Below are 20509 nucleotides of genomic sequence, written 5' to 3' on the forward strand. Positions count from 1 at the left end.
ATTTATTTTCTTCTATTTATTTTTGAGTAGTTTTTTTATATAGTTTTTTCTTTTCTGCTTTATTTTTTTCTTCTATTTATTTTTGAGTAGTTTTTTTGCTGAGTTTCTTTGTGAATATTTTTGCTTTATATAATTTTTTTCTTTCCTGCATTATTTATTTTCTTCTATTTATTTTTGAATAGTTTTTTTATATAGTTCTTTCTTTTCAGCTTTTTCAGAGTTTGTTTTGCTGTGATTTACTGTTTCACGGTCATTTCTCTTCCTCTTCTTCTTCTTCAGAGTTTGTTTTGCTATGATTTACTGTTTCACGGTCATTTCTCTTTCTCTTCTTCTTCTTCTTCTTCTTCTTCTTCTTCTTCTTCTTCTTCTTCTTCCTCTTATTCCTCTTCTTCTCTTCTTCTTCTTGTCTTCTTCCTCTTCTTCTTCTTCTTCTTCTTCTCCTTCTTCCTCTTATTCCTCTTCTTCTTCTTCCTCTTCTTCTTCTTCTTCCTCTCTTCTTCTTCTTCTTCTTCTTCTTCTTCCTCTTCTTCCTTTTTATATAGTTTGAGAAGTAACACAGAAAAAATACATTGATCAGTACCGTCTTTCAGCCAAAACGTGCTACTGCTACAGAGAAGTACATAAAAAATACATTGATCATCAATGATCTTTTTGTATAGAATCTAAATTGTCAATAGGAATCTACCACCGATTTAAGAACCGGCGAAGACTCCTATTGCACCCTCAGATCCTACACATAGAGTTCAATGAAGAACAAATGCTTGTGATAGTTTGAGAAGTAATATATTTAAGGTGGTCAAATTCTTACTAAGGGAGCGAGGTGGGACTGAAAATAGCCCCTGCCACAACCTCTTTAGTACCGGTTCGTGCCACGAACCGGTACTAAATGCTGGTGCCCGGCCAGCATCTTTAGTACCGGTTCGTGGCACGAACCGGTACTAAAGATTCGCAATGAACCGGTATTAAAGGTCTCCTCCCGCCTAGTCATTTGAACCGGCACTAATGGACGCATTAGTGCCGGCTCAAAATCAAACCGGCACTAATGTGTCTCATATTAGGTCCTTTTTCTACTAGTGTCCTATCAACATTTTTCTAGAACTGTCAAAACCTATCAAAATGGGTTATAATTTTGAAGATCTCGCTGCGAGGAATCCAACGGTAAAAACAGTTCAAAATTTGGGCGCATGGTTTAAAAGATAGAATGTTTTAAATAAACGGATCTGCAAAGAAAAAGGAAAACTCACAGGTTGCCACATGTTACCACTTGTCATAACCTGGGGAGGTGGGAGTGACCTTTGCAAAGAGTATTCTTTAACTAGCGATTTCAAGAAAAGCCCCTCGATTCTAATTTTCACCGCCCTAAGTAAAATATTCAGGAACACAAATGCATGTAAAATTAATAAATTTACGTGCAAAATAAATACTTCTTTTAATTCCTTCAGCCTGAAAGGCATATCACTGCCGATAAAATTTAACAAATATCACATATCATCAATTCAGTCTTAGGTAACTGAACAATAGTCAGACTTTTAGACCAAAGTGGACAATACTCTGTGCCAACTGTAGCAAATATATTTCAAGAGAAAACGCGCAGAAATTGTGAGGACTAATATCTCGTCTCTGACGGGTCGATATAGAATCTCCAATTCCAATCTACCCCACTAGATCATGAAATTTATGGCATGTTTTTCATGATCGTGCTGCTAACATTGTGACACTACATACCCCTAGCAGTCGAGGACTCTTCACCAGGGTAGACTACAACATAAAACCGACTGCAACACGTGAAGATCAATGCGATTGGTCAAATCAGAACGAAGATCTACATCGGGTAAATATGATTTGCTTGTTGACGATATTTAGGGTCTTTCGGCAATACGGTCATAACATTGTCATATGAACTCCGTTTGAGGTCTACGACCTGTCAAATCGTTAAGAAGAGAAGTTATACCTGACCTTGACCAACTATGTTGGTTTCAGCAACTATTTGAGGGCCAAATTGGCCTCGCAAAACTGAGTTTCGAATGGCATTATTTTCGGTGATAGAATGTCCGCCTTGTTTTTTGCAAGGAATGCTTGCGATTTGTTATAGCCCATGAGATTTTGCAGATACACTAAACGTTCTGAAGTGAATTTTCTGCAAAGTACACTGAACATTCCAGCCATTCGGTGCCTGCAAAGTACACTGAATGCTCTGAAGAGAATTTCTGAAGAAGACAGTTCGCGATGCCTCGAAAAACCATGCCGAATCTCAAGTTGAGACTGGGAAGTGACCATATCACTAACTGGTCATGTCAGATTTTGCAGATACTCACCGTTCATGGTATCGTCTTCAGCTTGCGAACATGCATCTGCCGATGAAGTGTTGCACTAACTAGTGCTCTGTTTCTGTTGTCAGGTGTGGAAAATGTGATAGACTATACACCACACAAGATGCGTATACTGTCATGCTGCAATTGGCCATCAAGATGCTTGTGGCAACTGCTGGCCACTTTGTTTATGAGTACTCACAGCTCTCTGTTTTTTACTTTTTTCAGAGATGGCTGTTTCTCTCCTTTTGTTGCTGCCGCTATACTCTGTACATGTTTGTGAACAAAGAATCGGTATTGCGTATGTCATTGTCCAAGTTCCGCAAATTTAAGTTGACGCAATACGACTGCTCTGCTATGCCATTAACTTCGCAAGTTTCATCAGTTTCACTCTGCAAATTACAATTTTGTCACAAAAAAGTATGCTGCTATATATGCCATTAATTCAATGGACTACAACTCACAGGATGCCTATACTGCTATGCTACAACTGGCCATCACAATGAAATACATATGAACAATCAACTCAATATCTGAAATATACACAGGATGCTCACAGTGAGCCTAGCTCACTTGGGTTCCTTTCCTCATGAGCTCAGTCCCAAATTTCCACATCGGCACTTCCTCCCACATGTCTTGTAAAGTTTGTCTCCCCAAAGGTAAAGTTGACAAAGAATCACATGACACCATGACTGTTACGGGCCTGCACCACCATCCTGGGTATCTGCTGCCACTTTGGACTTTTCTTTTCTATGGCAGAAGACTGACAGCGCTGCGTAGAGCCCAATGTAGGCCAACACGGGAACGATGAGGACCATGACGTTCCTGGATGTTTCCCATTTCCTAGTACTGCCTGCTGCGTATGCCACCAGGAGGCCCATCATGTCCAGCAAAATGGCCGTATGCATCGGCCAGAGTGGCCATGTGCCTTCGTCGGCCGGCTCCGGGTCTTTATCGGTCGGCTTCGGGTCTTTCTGGGCCGACTCTGTGTCTTTCTTGGACAACATTGTTTCTTTCTCGGGCGACTTCGGGTCTTTCGCGGGCAACGTCGTCAACTGAAGCAGCATGACCGAATTTGTTTCTTTCTGGGACGACTTTGTGTCTTTCTCGGGCAGCATCGTCAATGGAAGCAGCATGACGACAACCACAACTGAGGCCATGAAGGAGGCAGAGTTGCTGTAGAAGAAAGCATTGTACCGGTCCTTGTTGATGTCACGGCGAATGGGGTTGCCAGCAGAGTGCCCATCATTGTTGTCCTGCCATAGGCCGCCCGGTGGTTTTAGGCCAGTCTGGTATGTCATACTTGCAGCCAGGATCCCTAGCAGCATCAAGTATTGAAGTTTTTCTTTTTTCTTGCTGCCGCTGCTCTTGTTGCTGCTGTGACCTACTTCAGCCGTCTTGGAAGTTGTCTTGTTGCTGCTGTGACCTGCTTCAGCCGTCTTGGGAGTTGCCGGCACTTTATCTTTGGGTTTGTCAAATAAAGGGAATAACCGGAAAAGGACTAGCAGCAAGGCTATGAAGGCAACCACTGCGCCGACCAAGGTCAATACATAGATGGAGGTCCTGAGATGCCGGGAGCTCCCGGCAGCGTATGCACCCATAAGGCCAAATGTGCCCACCAGCATGCACACATAGAGCGCATAACAACGTATGCCCGGCCTGTATAGCTTCGGATTGACAAGAAGAAGGATGAGGGTTACGGATGCCATGAAGCTCGCCGCGTTGCAGTAGAAGAATGCATAGTAACGACGAGGGTAATGATGTAGAAGGACCGGGAAACCCGCACGGAGACCGAGCCCTTGGTCGTCTGCCAACCAGAAGCCACCAGGTGGGGTGAGACCAGCTTGGTACGTGAGGGTGGCCGCCAAGATAGCGACCAACAATAGCACCCTGCGCTTGTCATCAAGTTCCTTTAGTGCAGCATGATCCTCCGGATCAGGATCATGTTCTCTGATGATGATATGGACGATGACGTAGACCAGGACGATGCCTGCCAAGGCAACAATGTAGATGGACGTGATTACATCCCTGGTGCTTCCGGCGCCATAGGCAGTGACGAGGCCGAATAGGTCGAACACGAGGGTTACTTCCAGCGTGTGCCGCGTGAGCAGAAACTTGCTCTGGAGCATCATGTTGACGACCAGGGATGTGATGAAGGCTGCCGAGTTGCTATAGAAGAACACTTTGTACCTAGTAGGATGTGTGGTTTGGAGCACCGGGTGGCCCATCTTATGCCCATCCCGATCGTCTTGCCAGAGGCCGCCCGGTGGATCTAGTCCTGCTTGGTAAGTTATGGTCACCACAAGAGTAGCAAGGAGCATAACAAGATAACGGGTGTTTTGTAGGTGGTCATCGTCCGTGTCTCTGTAGGTACCTGCAATTCATCCAATCACTAAGTTATGCAACTAACTAGAACATAAAATCAACAGGTTTCTATATTCATTTGAAATCCATTAATATAGATTGGATATACACGCACAAACTTAAACATTTCAAATTTTACAAACGATAAAAGAAATTAATGATCGAAGATGTGATGTGACTCGTGACCTTTCATAGATAGATGGAGTAAGGTATGGGTAGCTAGGTAGGTAGGGTGTCATACCTGAAGGAATGCCAAGATGGGCCAGTTTCTTGAAGAATTCCAAGACGGAATTATGCATTTTCGTGAGTGGCTTCCATTGGAAAATCAGCGCCAGCAGCAGGCATACACCGACAGGCACCATAAGGACCATGACAGTGGTGTCAGCCTCTCTGCAGCTCCCAGCCGCATAGGCCCCCATGAGGCCCAGCAGAGCGACGACGATCAACCCACAGGGCGCTGCAAGCCGCTTTGGGATGGACTTTCCCCCAAACTTCATCTTCTTTCTCCCAAACAACATACTCTTCCCGAGCATCTTCCTCTCCAGGAGAACCACGATGATGAGCAGGGACAAAGCGAATGAGGTGGTGTTGCAGACGAAGAAGGCACGGTACCGGCCACGGGCTTGTAACACCGGGTCGCTCACGTGATGACCGTCCTCGGCGCTGCTCCAGAACCCACCAGGCGGACTCAGCCCGGCAACGTATGTGATGGTGACCGCAAAGGTTGCGAGCAGCATCAACACATCAACCATCTCCTTCTCAGCTCGGTCTTTGGAGTCGGCTGCAAGCGACTCAATTGCCATGATCTTCGTCGTGACTCGCCTCATGGCGAGGATGCCTTTGAGGTTGCCACCGGTGGTGTTGATCGGGCTGGCGGCGGCACGGACCTTGCCAGCCCATTTGATGAGGGCCTTCACCATAAGGGAGAAGAAAACAGAGATGATGGCCAATACCAAAATGCAGAAGACCACCAGCGCGTAGATGGTTGTGAATGCATCCCGGCAGCTCCCGGCGCCGTATGCACCGATGAGGCTGAGCAGGTCGAGCACCATTACGATCTGCAGCACTGCTGTCCAGACAGGGCTCTTCCTCCGCAAGATGATGAGGATGAGAGAGACCACGAGCGACGCGGCGAGGGCCGTCGCGTTGCAGTAGTAGAAGGCGAGGTACCGGCGGTAGTGAGTGTCCCGAAGAATTGGGTCGCCGGCGAGGTGCCCCCCTGGGTTGCCCTGCTCCCAGGACCCCCCGGGCAGGTTCAGCCCGGCGACGTACGTCACCGTCGCCACCAGAGTCGACAGCAGCAGGAGCTGCTCCTTGAACTCGTACAGCTTCGAGTCCCCGGCCTTAGGAATGTCAGGAACTCCAACATGTTTGTCAGGGCCTGCTCCTCCTCCCTGGCTCTGCTCTGCGGATGATGCAGCTCCAATTTCAGGGTCGCCCTGGGGGGAAGCCATTTGCTTTATTTGCTATCAAATGGATGGGCTCTGGCTAGAGTATATATCATCCCTCAGCCAACGCATGCATGTTACCAAGTCAAGAGTCAATGCACGGTGGCCAGCTGGAACTGATGTGAACTTGGAGTCGTGTCCCTATACTGTGTGTGATCAGACAAGACTAGCACTCCATGGTCAATTTTATATCCACCATAAGCATCTTGCCTAATAATATTTTGTGTGACCGCACAAGACTCGGTAGCTTCCTATCTTCTTCACCTAATACATGATTAAACATTCCCAACCAACATTAATAAATGTACAGCTGCATTCATACATACTATTTTTCGTCTTCAAGTTGTCTTATTAGCAAGCTCGAATCAACCATGCACCAACCGCTGTACTTTATACTACTAGACTAGACCAGTATGCGAGATTACAGTTCAGACTACGATCTGTCGACTATAATCTTTTTCTTTTTGAGTAATCTGTCGACCATAATCTTTATAGACACAATCATGATGGTCCAGACGTGACATGTTTTGAGTACAATTATGAAGATGAATTGGTTGCGATCTGGTTGATGCAGTTATGAAGTTGGTCCGTAGAATACTACTACCTCCGTTCCCAAATTATAAGACATTTTGGCAGTTTAAACTGAATCAACGAGATGCCTTGTATTATTTACAGAGGGTGCATCACTCAAGTTAAATCTACGAAAATACACCTGATGTGGATTATTTAGATATATACAGTTAAGTCACTGATTTACAGCTACCTCGTTCCCGGACATGGACACCATGTGCTTTGCCATTAATGTGGAGGACAAATGTGCATAATTTGTGTATTTCCAGCTGATGGGATATGTTTGGGGTTTGTGCTTGGTAGCTGGAACAGAAGGCCCTCCCAGATGTTAACTTGAAATCAACGTCTTATATATAATTTGTGTATTTCCAGACAAGGACTTCACGCTTTTCATAGACACCTAACTCCCCAATTGATTATTAAATATCATCAACAACTCCTTATTTGCAGTTACAAATGTACAATCACGTCCATATATCCTGTCTCTGACCAGAGAAAAGTATAATTATTACTAGCACGCTTGAATCAATCATGCACTAACTACTGTATTTATTACTCTATACAGGATATGCATTGACAAGGAGCTCAATTATTTCTCTCCTTTAAAGAGCTACTCCCTCCGTCCGGAAATACTTGTCCTCAAAATGGTTGTATCTAGACTTATTTTAGTTATAGATACATCCATTTTACCAATTTCTAGGACAAGTATTTCCGGACGGAGGGAGTACTATTATAGAGGACCATGCGGATATTTGGTTCTCAGGATCCCGAGAGGGCGTCATCTGTACCAAGCAATCATGCGTGGAGCAAAGCCTGAAGGCATACTTATTACTTAATACTCCCTCCGTCCCAAAATAAGTGTCTCAACTTTGTAGTAGTTTTATTATACAGTTGTACTAAGCTTGAGACACTTATTTTGAAACGGAGGGAGTACTTGATGTAATACATGTTCGTGGTGGCCATATGAACATATATTCTTTTGAGCTAGATATGCTTGGAACATAATCAGTTTTTAAAGGCTATCGCATTGCTACTGACAGCGTACGGTCACAAAATCAATGCAACACATACCTGTTCAAACCATTGACATTAGGAGAGCAATACAGCATCGAGGCATTTGCACTGCTGCGTCATCCACTTTCTCATCATGATGTCACATTTGCAGAAGCAACACTGGATTGGACGGCGCAAGCTGGCGTCGCACATTAGGGCAAAATTAATGCAACACTTATTCAAACCAATGGCCTGGCGTTCGCCTTTATATAATTCCCATTGACATTAAGCTCTGTGTGAAAATATCAACCCATCAGTCCTGTGTTAAGCATTTAAGTACCCAGATTTTTGTTTCGTTAAGTTTACACTTTCAGCTCTATTTATTTTGTCATTTAGTTTTTTGTTTTAGTATCCTCACTCCCTAAGGACCGAATCTCTTTGAAGTAATGATCAGGACCCCACATTGCAGTAGTTATAATGTACTCCCTTTGTAACGAAATATAAGATGTTTTTTTTGTGTAGTTTGCTACAAAAAAAGTCCTATATTTTGTTACAGAGGGTGCAAATAATAATCAGGGTATGTACTCTCCTAAGGCTTCTCACTTTCCCTGCCTTTGAAATTAAAAATCTTATAAGATTTGTCATTTCCCTGTCTTAGAGAAAAAGAAGTTACATATATATCAAAAAGTCACTTTGGAACCCAGGTGCATTGGAGCCCTATTTTGTGAACTGTGCCAAAATGCTATTTTGAAGTTTCAAAAAATTCTGAAAACAAATCAACATGTTTATATGAATGTATATTACACATGTGTAAATTTTGATGCTGAAATAAGTAACCATGTGAGTTACACAAAAATGACAAAATCGTGATTTTGGAAAGATGAAAAGTGCATGCATTATTCACTATTTGGAAATCACCATTTTGTCATTTTTGTATAGGTCGCATATTTACTTATTTCATTGCCAAACTTCACACATGTGTAATATACATCCATATGATCGCGTAGAATTTTTTTCAGAATTTTTTGAAACCTTAAATGTGATTTTCAAAGTATTTAAAATAAAGTCCTCCAATACACCCGGGTTCCAAAAATCCACTCTCAATTTTAGGAAGGAATACATAACTACATATTAGCTCCCTTTGTTGTTTTTGAAGTTTGTACATCTGAAATAATTATTGATGACTACTACAATTAGCTATGCCATCCGTGCTAATGCATGTGATCAGATCCACTTTAATTGGAGGTGCTAGCATTCTGTGTTAACTACTACAGTTAACTATGGTACTCACACGGGCCTTCAGAAGGTTACAAAGCTACAGTCAAGCGCCTTGAGTCTTCCACGAAGAAACTAGTACTTTCCTCATGACATGGGTTTCGCTATAAGAGCACTGCAACTTTGCCTTCACTACCTAGTAGCTACCCCAAAACTGCAAATTCCAGAAGCTTCAAAGTTTCAGAGGTTGGCGCTTCATTAGCCAATATAAGAATCTATAACAAATCAATGATTGGATGATGTTCAGGTACAATTATAAAAATCTAAGGGCTAGATGATGCTTATGCTTAGGTACAGGTATGAAGATATAACTTTCATACTTGTCATATAAAGGATGATCCACCGGGGTGATGGCTATTTTGCATTTTGCCAGGAATTTCTGTCCCATTTCTTATTTTTCAACTGTGCGGTGCTTTTAATGGAGTACCCTATATTTGCTTTGTAGGAAATAACAGTAGTGTTCGCTTTTCAGAATGGTAGGGCAACTTTAGTAAGTTTTCCTGATGACCTGTGATTAAAGTAAACTGCACAAAACTAAAGGACTTCTCGGATAATCAAATCACAGGTCTTGATATACTTTTCTTATAGATGCACGCTGTTGAGAATAGCAACTTTATGTTATCAGGAGGCCAAGCCATCATATATACATGTACAGGCGGGAGGCCAAAGGCCAATCTGTAGAAGGCTAAAGAACATCATAACTCTAGCACACGCCATGTTGTCATGTGGGGCGTATATAACATATGTCACCATCATGTGCAGGTGTGGACCGTGTTTATTGTTTAAGAAAATGCAGCAAGTTCCAACCTCAAGGCGTCAAGTGCAGTTGGTGAAGGTAAGATGGGGAAGACAACAGGAAGCTCAACAATGGAGACAAAGAATAAGCAGGGCCTTCAATGGGATTGTGGCCTTTTTACTCTGTTTTGCAGTATGTTCTAACCATGTGTGCTAGTAGCAGAGTAGAGTACTAGGAGTGGTACTTCACTGCAATAATCAATACTAGTTGTAGTTGTTTATTGAGATATGAGTTTTGATATACTACAAGCTTACTATCTGTTATGCTGATGCATCGTTCTGTTCCAGTGGGTAATACTAGAATAACATCTTTCTTTTTTGCATGAAATGCCACTGTCAAAATAGCGTCTCTGGACCGAGCACGGGACATGACTGAGAGGTAGGAGGAAGGATACCTGTGTTAACGGTGAGGAGGGCAGGGTAAGCGGGATTCGCCTGCTACGGAATCCCAGCGGTGGCAGCTCCCGTGTACAGACCCATAATAGTTACACAAGTTCTCCACATAGGCAATTGAGCAGCAAGCAATCCTGTGCATAGGTGACATCCTGATTAACTGTAGATATATGCCATTTGTTGACATAATGAATAATCTCAGGACATTTACATAAGCATTGTCGATTCTAAGGCCAAGCAAACCTTAACCCACAGCTGAACCAAATTTTGTTTGTCGCTCTTGCTCTGAAATGGCTTACTGCCCCAGAGACAAGCTTGTTCTTACTAGTACCAATACCAAAATAGACATCTCGGGTTACTAATATACTAATCATTGTAACTCCTGCCTACTGGGACAACAGAGATAAGCCAAAGAAAGCAGGAACCTTTCCATGTGTTTTTTAGCACTGAAAATCAATTCTACATCCTACAGCAATTAAGGGAACATACATTTCAGCATTCTATAGTAACATAATATTGCAACTTGCTTGGCAACAAATTAGAAGACGCAACTTATTCGAGGAACAGAAACTCACACTTGGTGATTCATCGATCTGCTCTGCTCTCATGGTTTCTGCTTAGAACGAACTTGGAAACAATCTCCACTCCACTGAATCGTCTGCAGCAAATGATCACAAAACAAATCAACCCAGATGATAGACAGCAACCATACAACAGACCAGGTTCTCTTTTCATCTCAGTTAACAGTCATTTTCCGGCAGTCGGAACCTGGAATCAAACCATGCATCTAAAGCCACTCATGTTACAAGAACCGAAGAAGCATCCCTTTCCCATGCCTGATAAATCACAAGGCCACAGTGTATATGCAACTTAAGGCAAATTTTCCTTAAACAACAGAGCTAAACGGAAGGCAGAACAAACTGCAGAAGCTTGAGTTGCCACCATAAACGTCTCTTATAACGTCTAAAACTGGAGGGTGAAACTAGCTGCAAAGGCTTAAGTGTTCCTTCCACCACAAACATCCCCTATCCAATCCAAGCTGCAAAAGTCTCTGCTTTCTGCTGGAAGAGGTAATTATTTCGTAAGAGGCTAGTAGAGCTGGCTTAAAGATGAACAAAATTTTCAGACATGCTAAACCAAGGGGCCAGAAACCGATCACAAATCCATTATTATACTCCAGCGAAATCTGAGGAGTGCCAGCATCATCCCCCATATCAAAGTTTCAGAGCTTGCTGGTCAGGACTATCAACTATCAGACACGAAGAGAACATACTGGGCACAACCACGTAGGTTGCATCATCCTGCGACAGCTTATGAGAATAAAGTCGCTTGGATAGGGGGGAATGTCTCTGCTACGGATCACCCAACTCATATGTGATACACCTTCTAGAATCATGGAAATAGCAGTATGATGGAATCAAAGGATCCCAACAGCAACAGATCAACAATGGAATGAAGCAGGGCATCCGGGAGTTCAGCCCAGCCTTGGAGAGATTGGACACGGCAGGGACCGCGAACAGGTTGCTGCTTCTCTGCAGTAAATCGAGAATAAGAGAAGATTAGAAAAAGAATGAACCGGTTATTTAGAAACAACGAGTGACTGAGATAAATTGCTAAGAGCATGAGCAATGTATACAATTTTCATTACCCAGTTACTCTAGCCCCGGCGCCTACTTGGTTAATTGTCCTCTGCTGTCTATGTAAGAAATTACTCCAACAAAATATTACTTCCTTCTCCCACTTTAATAATAACACAATGAAATTCCTAGAGATACAATAAAATGGCATTGTTTATTTGACTATACGGCTCAATCCCTTGACTTTCAGTTGAACAGAAATAAACTGAAGTTTTCCCTCCAGAACAAGAAAGAGGCTCTCAATTGGTTGGGTCCCAGGCTTCTCTTCCTAGTTCTAGGGTTCCTGCGTCAGATTGTCCGCTCCAGGGTGCTAGGGGGCGGCAGGAGACAAGGTGGCCGGGTAGTCCTAGGGAAAGCACGTACCTCGAGGGAATCGGAAGGAGAAGCTTTGGCGACGGCCATGATTTTCCCGTTTTTTTTCTTCCTTGGATCCTCCTCTGCTTCCGCTCGTGAACGGAGCGAGTGAGAGTGAGAAAGGTGGCCTTGCTTAATGGGCTGGACCGGACAACTTATTTTATGTTTGGGCTTGGCTTTTAGTTCAAACAGCTCCAGAAAATCCTCTAATTTTTCACTCTCCAGTGTGATGGTGATTGTTGTAATAGAAAAGAAATCTAATCTTTCTATGTTGTGCATTCCGAAGAAGAAAGGGCGATTGAGATTTATGGACCTACACAATTTTAATCTTGCTACGTTAACAAAGCAGTGTCGGCGACTAATTCAGAACCCAGAGTCTTTGTGTGCACAAGTTTTAAGTGCAAAATATTACCCATAATTGACTTGACACCGATCCAAACTCCAAGAAATAAGATGGATGACGATGCTGGTGCCGACTCCTTGTTCTTGTCCTCGCCGACGACGATGCATGTCGTCCTCTTCCCAGGGCTCACGTTCGGCCACATGACTCCCTTCCTCAAGCTTGCCGAGTGAAGGCTCTGTGGAGTCTGGAATTTTTTGAAAAGAAAAACAGAAATCAACATTTTAAGTCTAAACAAATTCTGGAAGAAAACTACACACGGTGTGAGCTACACTAAAAGGACAAATTCAAATATTTTTATGACGAATAATACATGTGCTAGAGATACATGATTTTGTTATTTTTTGTGTTTCGTTCAAGTATTTTTATAGTGAATAATACATTCGTGGGATTGTCTTTTTTCCTCTAGCAGGTTATTGCAGTCGGTTCTTTCATTTCGTTCTTATCTAAGTTCTCTTCGGATTTAATTATGTTTTTTTTGCGGGAACGGATTTAATTATGTTTTTTTGCGGGAACGGATTTAATTATGTTTTAGTGGTGTTTTTCACATTCGTATATCATGATGGGGTGCTGCTAGAGACAATGTGTATGCTGAGAGGACAGTAGGGTTGTTCAGTGCGTGGTTGTGGTGTTATTACACATTTCGATCTCGGTGTCAACCGGTGGTCGTTGTGTGTGCCATTTGGGAGCTCGTATTCCTTGCTGAAACCGTGAAATTGTTGTTATAATGTTCACATGGGCCAACCCATGAAGCTCCCACTCGCTCATCTTGGCTCCCTGCTCCACTCGTTGGTTTAGAAAAAAAATTGTCGCTTTCTCTAACGTTATTTTGTAAAATTCCAGCTACCATTTCAATTTTTTGGAAAAAATGGTTAAAAAACAATGGACTTTGAAAAATGTTCAAAATTAAAAAAACATGGTTATAAATACTCATGGATTTGAATAAATATTCAAAATTTCGAATAAAGTTCTAAAATTTAATCCGTTTACAAAATTTAAAAAATTCCATGAACTTTAAAAATATTCATGAATTTACTTATTTCCTGAATTTTACAAAAAATTAACAATTTTACAATTATAAATAGAAACATAAGAAAAAACCAGAATAACTAAAGTAAAAAACAAAGAGGAACCAATAACAAACTTTTTCTTATGATATGTTTTCTTTACACAGAACGGGGCAGGTCTTGAACTTTTTCTGATGATATTTTTACTTACCATAGACTAATCCCTACTAGCAAGTCTTTCCTCGACAACATCATCTTCCACCCTCACCAGTCACCCTCATGTTAACTAGTGACATAATTAGGTCATGGGAAAGGAAACAAATAAGTTAACTACACGTCTGAGGTACCTTGTGGTCAGGATTTATCCATCAGTGCAGCACACACTCCCACGGGCGAACTGAGGGTAGCTCAGATGGTTAGTTTACCTTGTGGTGCATTTAGACTTGGCATTCCTTCTCGCATTTTTTCAAATTTATTTTGGATTTTTCAACGATGTTAGTTTAGTGAGAGGAGACGTTTCATTCGACTACGAAGTTGTCTGTGAGACTCCGTCAATCTCAAAATGTTATGCCGATTCAATATCTCGGGGGTGCCAGCATGAGCAGGGTGTGTGTTAACTGTATATGCGTCTACGTGAGTATCTGCATTGTCGTGTATTAAAAAAACAACACTGTCGATACACGTGTACCTGACAACAAAAGAAACTACACGTACGTACCTTGTGATGGATACGTGCTACGTGTCCATGGGAGCATCAACACCATGGCTACGTACGTAAGCGGATAACATAAGTTAAACGGCCGAAACACCTGCACGCGCGCTACTGGATCCAGTTGGTATAGAAAGAGCGTGGACGGTGCGCACGTACATACATATATTCCTTCCTCCGAGGCGATCGACCATGACCGGTGCCCTCCGTTGGCAAACGTCCGCACCAACGGCCCAATCATTAACCGATCGTGAAAAACCAACCGAACGCCTTAAATTGTCCTCAAATGTTCGGGCTATCTGGCGTCTCGTATATACAGCTTAAATATGAGGCGAATATAAAACAGACCTGACGCGTCCGTCACGTCGGCTTTGCCCAGCCTCGCCAATGCATGCCCCACAAATATTCTCATCCGGAAAACCCTAGACCATAGTCAATACAAACTCCACTTCAGTCGCCTCTCCGTCACCCCACTTTTGATCCCCTCCAAACCCATTTGATGGCCGGCGACCAAAGCAGCAGCCCTGCCTCTAGTGGGGAATCCGGCTCCTACGACGATAGACCGAGCCTACCGCGTGAAGCGGAGCTCGACGATGCGACGGAGGTCGCCCTTCATGACAACGGAGACGGATGCGCGATGCCTCCGGTGCAAGAATGCAAGGACTCGGCATCGAGTTGTCGAAGCGTGAGGCAAACAAGGGTGTGGCGGCGAAGGCGAAGGCGGCCCGCCTGCTCCGCAGGCTGTTGGGCAAAAGGTGCAGCTCTCACTCCGATCTAACGGACGGCTTCACCTCCAGCTCCGACGACGACGCACCTCCGCATGTCGACGCCTACACGGAGGAGGGGCACAGCCGCGACGACGACCGGAAGGGGAAGAGGCCAGCGAGGAAATCATGATTTCCTCCGCCCTTCCCCGTTCTATTTATAATTTTATATGTTATCTATGTTTTAAGTACTTTGTAGTATGGATTTGCACTGTCCACCGGTGAACTCTGCTGAACTATGCTCCTTTTGTCCGACGATGAAACGCGATGAACTACGTGTTGATCATGTTTTACGTAGCGTTGTATGGTTTTGAGGTTTCAGATACGATGGACGCAGGTGCGAAAGCAAAAATATGAGGCGTGCCCGAGCAATGCTGATGCATCCGCGGGCGTTTGAGGGCCTGAATTTGCCATGTCTTGCTGTAGATGCTCTAACACCTCACTACACTTTTGACTTTTCCTAGCTAGCTAGCGAGAGACCCAGGATGGAATATACTCCCTCTGTGAATAAATGTAAGCCGTTTTAGATCGTTATATCCATGCATCCGCGCGAGAGTATAAATATGTTGCACATATACGCATCGACCAACCCAACTAACTACACCGATCGATCATCAGTGACAAAGCTAGTAGCTAGTGAGGATGCGACGGCCGGAGCAGAGCAACGGCCCCCTGACCCTGCAGAACCCGGCGAGGCGGGCGCTCAGCGGCCGCGTGCCATCGCTCGCCACTCCCAAGTCGCCGCCGCCGGCGTACGGGAGCATCGTCACCGTGCTGAGCATCGACGGCGGCGGCGTCCGCGGCATCATCCCCGGGACTATCCTAGCTTTCCTCGAAGAAAAGCTCCAGGTAACTCAGTGCTCTGACCTGCATCACGCTGCTGCCTGCGTCTACTGTTGATGGACCTTCTCTATCTCTATACAGGAGTTTGATGGACCGGACGCGAGGATCTCAGACTACTTCGACGTGATGGCCGGGACGAGCACCGGAGGGTTGGTGACGGCCATGCTCACCGCGCCCAACGCCGACGGCCGTCCGCTCTTCGCCGCCAAGGACATCAATCACTTCTACTTGCAACACTGCCCAAATATCTTCCCACCGGTCAGGTCAGCAAGTCTATATTTTTTATACATGGTATTTTATTGATTTATAATATACGCTCATAACTAAGATGTGTGCACGCAACTGCGAGTGAGTCCATATACTATATATAATCAGCAAAACCCGCTAATATATTATTATTATTATTATTATAAAAAATATTATTATATCAGCATCATACACATGAATTATACTAGAGGATAATGAGCGCTTCGTCGCGCTATTCTTTATCTGGGGGTCTAGCAGGTTATTACAGTCTTTTGGTTTTATCTATGTTGTCTTGGGTTTTAATTATGCTATGGTGGTATTTTTCTCATTCATATATTTTGATGGGGATGCTGCTAGAGACTTTTTTTTATTCCTGAGAAGAGAGTAGAGTTGTTTGGTGCGGGTTGTGGTGTCCATACACATTTCTATCTTGCCGTGATTGTGTGTGAGACTTTTGGGACGGCCCACGAAGCTCCCGCTTGCTCAGCTCAACTTGCTTGCTTAGCTTTTTTTTTCTGTCGCTCCACTGCTATCGTACAGTAAGCTTGCCATCGTTTTCGTTTCATATTTGAAAAACTCGTTAAATTTAAAGATGTTCATGAATTCTTTCAAAAAATCTTGGATTTTTAGAAATGTTCCAAATTAAAAAAATGAATTGTAAAAATGTTCGGATATTTATAATATTTCAGTAGATTTGGAAAATATGTTCACAAATGTGAAATAAAGGTCACATATTAAAAAATACAAGCTGCGGAAATGTTCATGAACCTTTAAAATATTAATAAAATTAGTTATTTCTTGGATTTATGAAAATGTTTAATTGTTTTTAAAGTTTACACATATTTTAATTAATTTTCATGAATTCAAATTTGAAAAACTAAAACAAAAAAATAAAATAAAAGAATAAACAAACATGAGCCATCAACCAATAACACATACCTTTACGTGTCGGCCAGCTATCCCACTACCACGGCCCCTTGAGGCACCGGGGGCTCCAAATCTAGAGAGCTTAATATGTTAAGTATTTTTAAAAATGTTCCAAAATAAAAAAACCATTAACTGTAAACAAATGTTCGGATATTTATATAATATTCATGGATTTAAAATAATATTCAAAATTTTGAAATAAAGTTTACAAATTTTAAAAATATCAACAAACTTTAATATGTTCATGAACTTTAGAAATATTCATGAATTAATTTATTATTGAATTTACAAAAATGTTCATATTTTTAAAAATTTCACAAAATAAAGGTCAATAAAGATAAAAATTCAAAATAATAAAAAGAAAAAACAAACAGGAAAGCAACAACACACAACCTTACGCGCGGAGCCAGTGACTCCCACAAACAACGAGGCATCTGGATGCTCCAAATCTATCTTAATAGATATCAACCATGTTTGTAGCAAAGGGCCTTTCGGATTGTTCAAGAGCATGACCGGACCCAAGTACAACGGTGAGCACCTCCGCTCAGTCATCAAGGAGATGCTCGGGGACACGCGAGTCAATCAGACGCTTTCAAACATTGTGATCCCCACCTTCGACATAAAGCTCCTGCAGCCTACAATCTTCTCAACTTACGATGTATGTGATGAACAGAACCCAATGGGATTACCTCCGTGTCTCACTCTATCTCTCTCTCCTCGCATAGCTAATTACCTAATTAAAATGTACAGGCCATGAAGGATGTCTCCAAGAATGCTCTTCTATCAGATGTCTGCATCGGCACGTCTGCCGCACCGACATACCTCCCCGGCCACCATTTTGAAACGAAGCATGAGGACGGTAAGCCACGAGCCTTCAACCTCATCGATGGAGGCGTCGCGTCAAACAATCCGGTGAGTTGTGCATGCATGTCAACTCGAGCGACAATGAATGTGATTGAGGCTGGATGAGACTTTGCTACCTCTATTAATTAGGCTTATAAATACTCTGCTCTATCAAAACTCATTAATTAGTTCATCACTTATCTATAATTAGCACTACGTTTGCATAGTGTCCGCCAAACCACCCTACTTGCATCCCAACCGCTAACCTATGTGGTATGATTATGTGTTGTGTTATCAAAGTATTGTTCTCCGTCTAATATTTGAAAAATGGCATGGGTACAGACGTTGTTGGCAATGACCGACGTGAGCAAGCAGATCTTGATGGGAAACCCTGACTTCTTTCCTATCAAGCCGGCGGACTACGGCAAGTTCATGATCCTTTCATTGGGCACTGGAGCGGCTAAGATCGAGGAGAAGTTTGACGTTGCCCAGTGCAGCAAGTGGGGCGTCCTCGGGTGGCTCTACAACAGGGGTGCCACTCCCATCATCGACAGCTTCAGCCAGGCTAGCACAGACCTCGTCGACATCCATGCCTCTGTGCTTTTCCAGGCGCTTCACTGCAAGAAGCGCTACCTCCGGATCCATGACGATGGGCTAAATGGTGAAACAGCCTCTGTTGATGTGTCCACGCCGGAGAACCTCAACAGGCTCATTGACATTGGCAAGTCGTTGCTGAAGAGGCAGGTGTGCAAGGTGAACGTCGAAACCGGCAAGAACGAGCCTGACTCGAAGAATAGGGGCACCAACGAGGAGGAGCTGATCTATTTCGCACGCATGTTATCGGAGGAGCGCAAAGCCAGGCTTCTCAAGGAGGGCAATCTAGCTTGAGACTTGATATATGAACATCCCACCGCCCTAGAGTTGGAGGGTGCCGTGAGTGCTAATGTTTATACCTACCCAAAAAATAGAGGGCTAATGTTTATATATGTTCATTTTGTGTAGATATAAACACGGGCACAATATCACTGTCCGAGTAGGAGTAGACGTAATCAGCGAATTGTAGTTGCTATATATATGCATGTGTTCTAAGACATACTACGAGTTGCATAAGGATAAACGACGTGCATGTCACCTCTAGTATTTATACTTAGATACTAATAAAGACACTGAAATTCCGAATTATTTTTACTTGGTTTTTTATTTCTTATCCTTTTCTAGGCTGAGAAAGTACCAATTTTCCATGTGGGGATCTGTTACTAGCTCCAATTTCATAAAAGAAATCGAGAACTCGTGGGCTAATTAATGAGCTGCTCGGCTCGTTACGGCTCAGCTTGTTAAGATTACCGAGTAAAAACACCTGACCGTATCTGTTCATTTGAAGCTCGTCCCGCGAGCAGTCGTTAATAGACTGCAATGTGTTACGGCCTACGGGATGAGAGTATGATTGTGATTTTAAGAAGTAATATGGCGACTACAAGAGGAGACGCGCTAATTTGCTGCATCCTATGGGCTGGCTTGGGTCGACAGATTGAATTGTAGGTTGAGGTGCCACGAGAATGGTGTCACTTATGATAAGAATGTGTTGTGATGTCCTAATGAGCTTAATGAGTTGCTCATGAAACTCGTTAGCTCATCCATTGAGCTCGTAATATTTAACGAGCTGAAATCAGTAATTGTCTCTATTCATTAAGAGCCAAGCTACGAGCTTCACGAATAAGCAAGGCGTTCAATGGGGTTGTGGCCTTTTACAGTAAGTTTTAACCATGTGTCCTAGTAGCAGAGTACTAGGAGTACCACTTAACTGAAATAATTAGCACTACATGTTTGTACAAACTACCCCAAATTGAAATAGTGAATTGATATGTACTACTAGCTTACTATCTACTCCCTCCGTTCCGATTTACTCGTCGTGGTTTTATTTTAAATTTGAACTAAAATCACGACGAGTAAATCGGAACGGATGGCACCAGATCCACGACAAGAAAATGTAGTAAGTAGTAGTTTTCGACGCTGACCGATTGTTAGACTTAGTATTGTATACGAATAGGACTTTACTTACTGTATATGACTTGTATCTGCGCGCGCGCGCACACACACACACAGATATATATATATATATATATATATATATATATATTATATGGTATCAGGTGTGCGAGTCCCTCAATACTAAAACCCTAAATCTTATATGGTATCAGACTAGTACGATCTAATGTCTTCCGCTGCCTCTTCCGGCGCCTCCATCCCTGGCGGGATCTTCTCCACCACCCTCGCCTCACTCCTATCCAGCCACGGCAACGCCATGGTTGTGAGTACTGCAGCTGGTTCCTCCTCCACCAGCACCACTCTCGGCTCCTTCATGGCCGGGGTCATGGCCCCCGCCCCTCCTTCAAGCTCTCCAGCGGTCGCCGCGGTTCGGCCCGCTCTCATCTGTCAGCACGCGGTGGCTGATATGTCTGCGCCTGCGCCGTTCCACTTCACCCACCTCCTCACCATTAAGTTATCGGCGGATAATTTACTCTATTGGCGTGCACAGGTCCTTCCACTTCTTCGTAGCCATAATCTTCTTGGCTACGTTGAGGATCACTGCCGTGCCCGCCGTCCACCGTCGTCGCCACCACGGCGGATGGTG

General features: G+C 43.3%; 2 protein-coding genes across 2 annotated transcripts; one reads left to right on the forward strand and one right to left on the reverse strand.

The window, feature by feature from the left end:
• Nucleotides 1–2705: 2705 nt before the first annotated feature.
• LOC119284242 lies at nt 2706–6127 on the reverse strand. Its single transcript, XM_037563445.1, has 2 exons — nt 4915–6127; nt 2706–4683 (listed from the first exon to the last, which is right to left on the reverse strand). The coding sequence occupies exons 1-2, from the start codon at nt 6125–6127 to the stop codon at nt 3005–3007; spliced, it is 2892 nt and encodes a 963-aa protein (XP_037419342.1). The 3' UTR covers nt 2706–3004.
• Nucleotides 6128–15345: 9218 nt separating this feature from the next.
• Nucleotides 15346–18836, forward strand: LOC119284243 (patatin-like protein 2). Its single transcript, XM_037563446.1, has 6 exons — nt 15346–15355; nt 15656–15867; nt 15943–16124; nt 17515–17692; nt 17785–17946; nt 18220–18836. The coding sequence occupies exons 1-6, from the start codon at nt 15346–15348 to the stop codon at nt 18763–18765; spliced, it is 1290 nt and encodes a 429-aa protein (XP_037419343.1). The 3' UTR covers nt 18766–18836.
• The last annotated feature ends 1673 nt before the right edge of the window (nt 18837–20509 follow it).

This window comes from Triticum dicoccoides, chromosome 4A (assembly GCF_002162155.2).
Source record: "Triticum dicoccoides isolate Atlit2015 ecotype Zavitan chromosome 4A, WEW_v2.0, whole genome shotgun sequence".
Lineage (NCBI taxonomy): Eukaryota > Viridiplantae > Streptophyta > Magnoliopsida > Poales > Poaceae > Triticum > Triticum dicoccoides.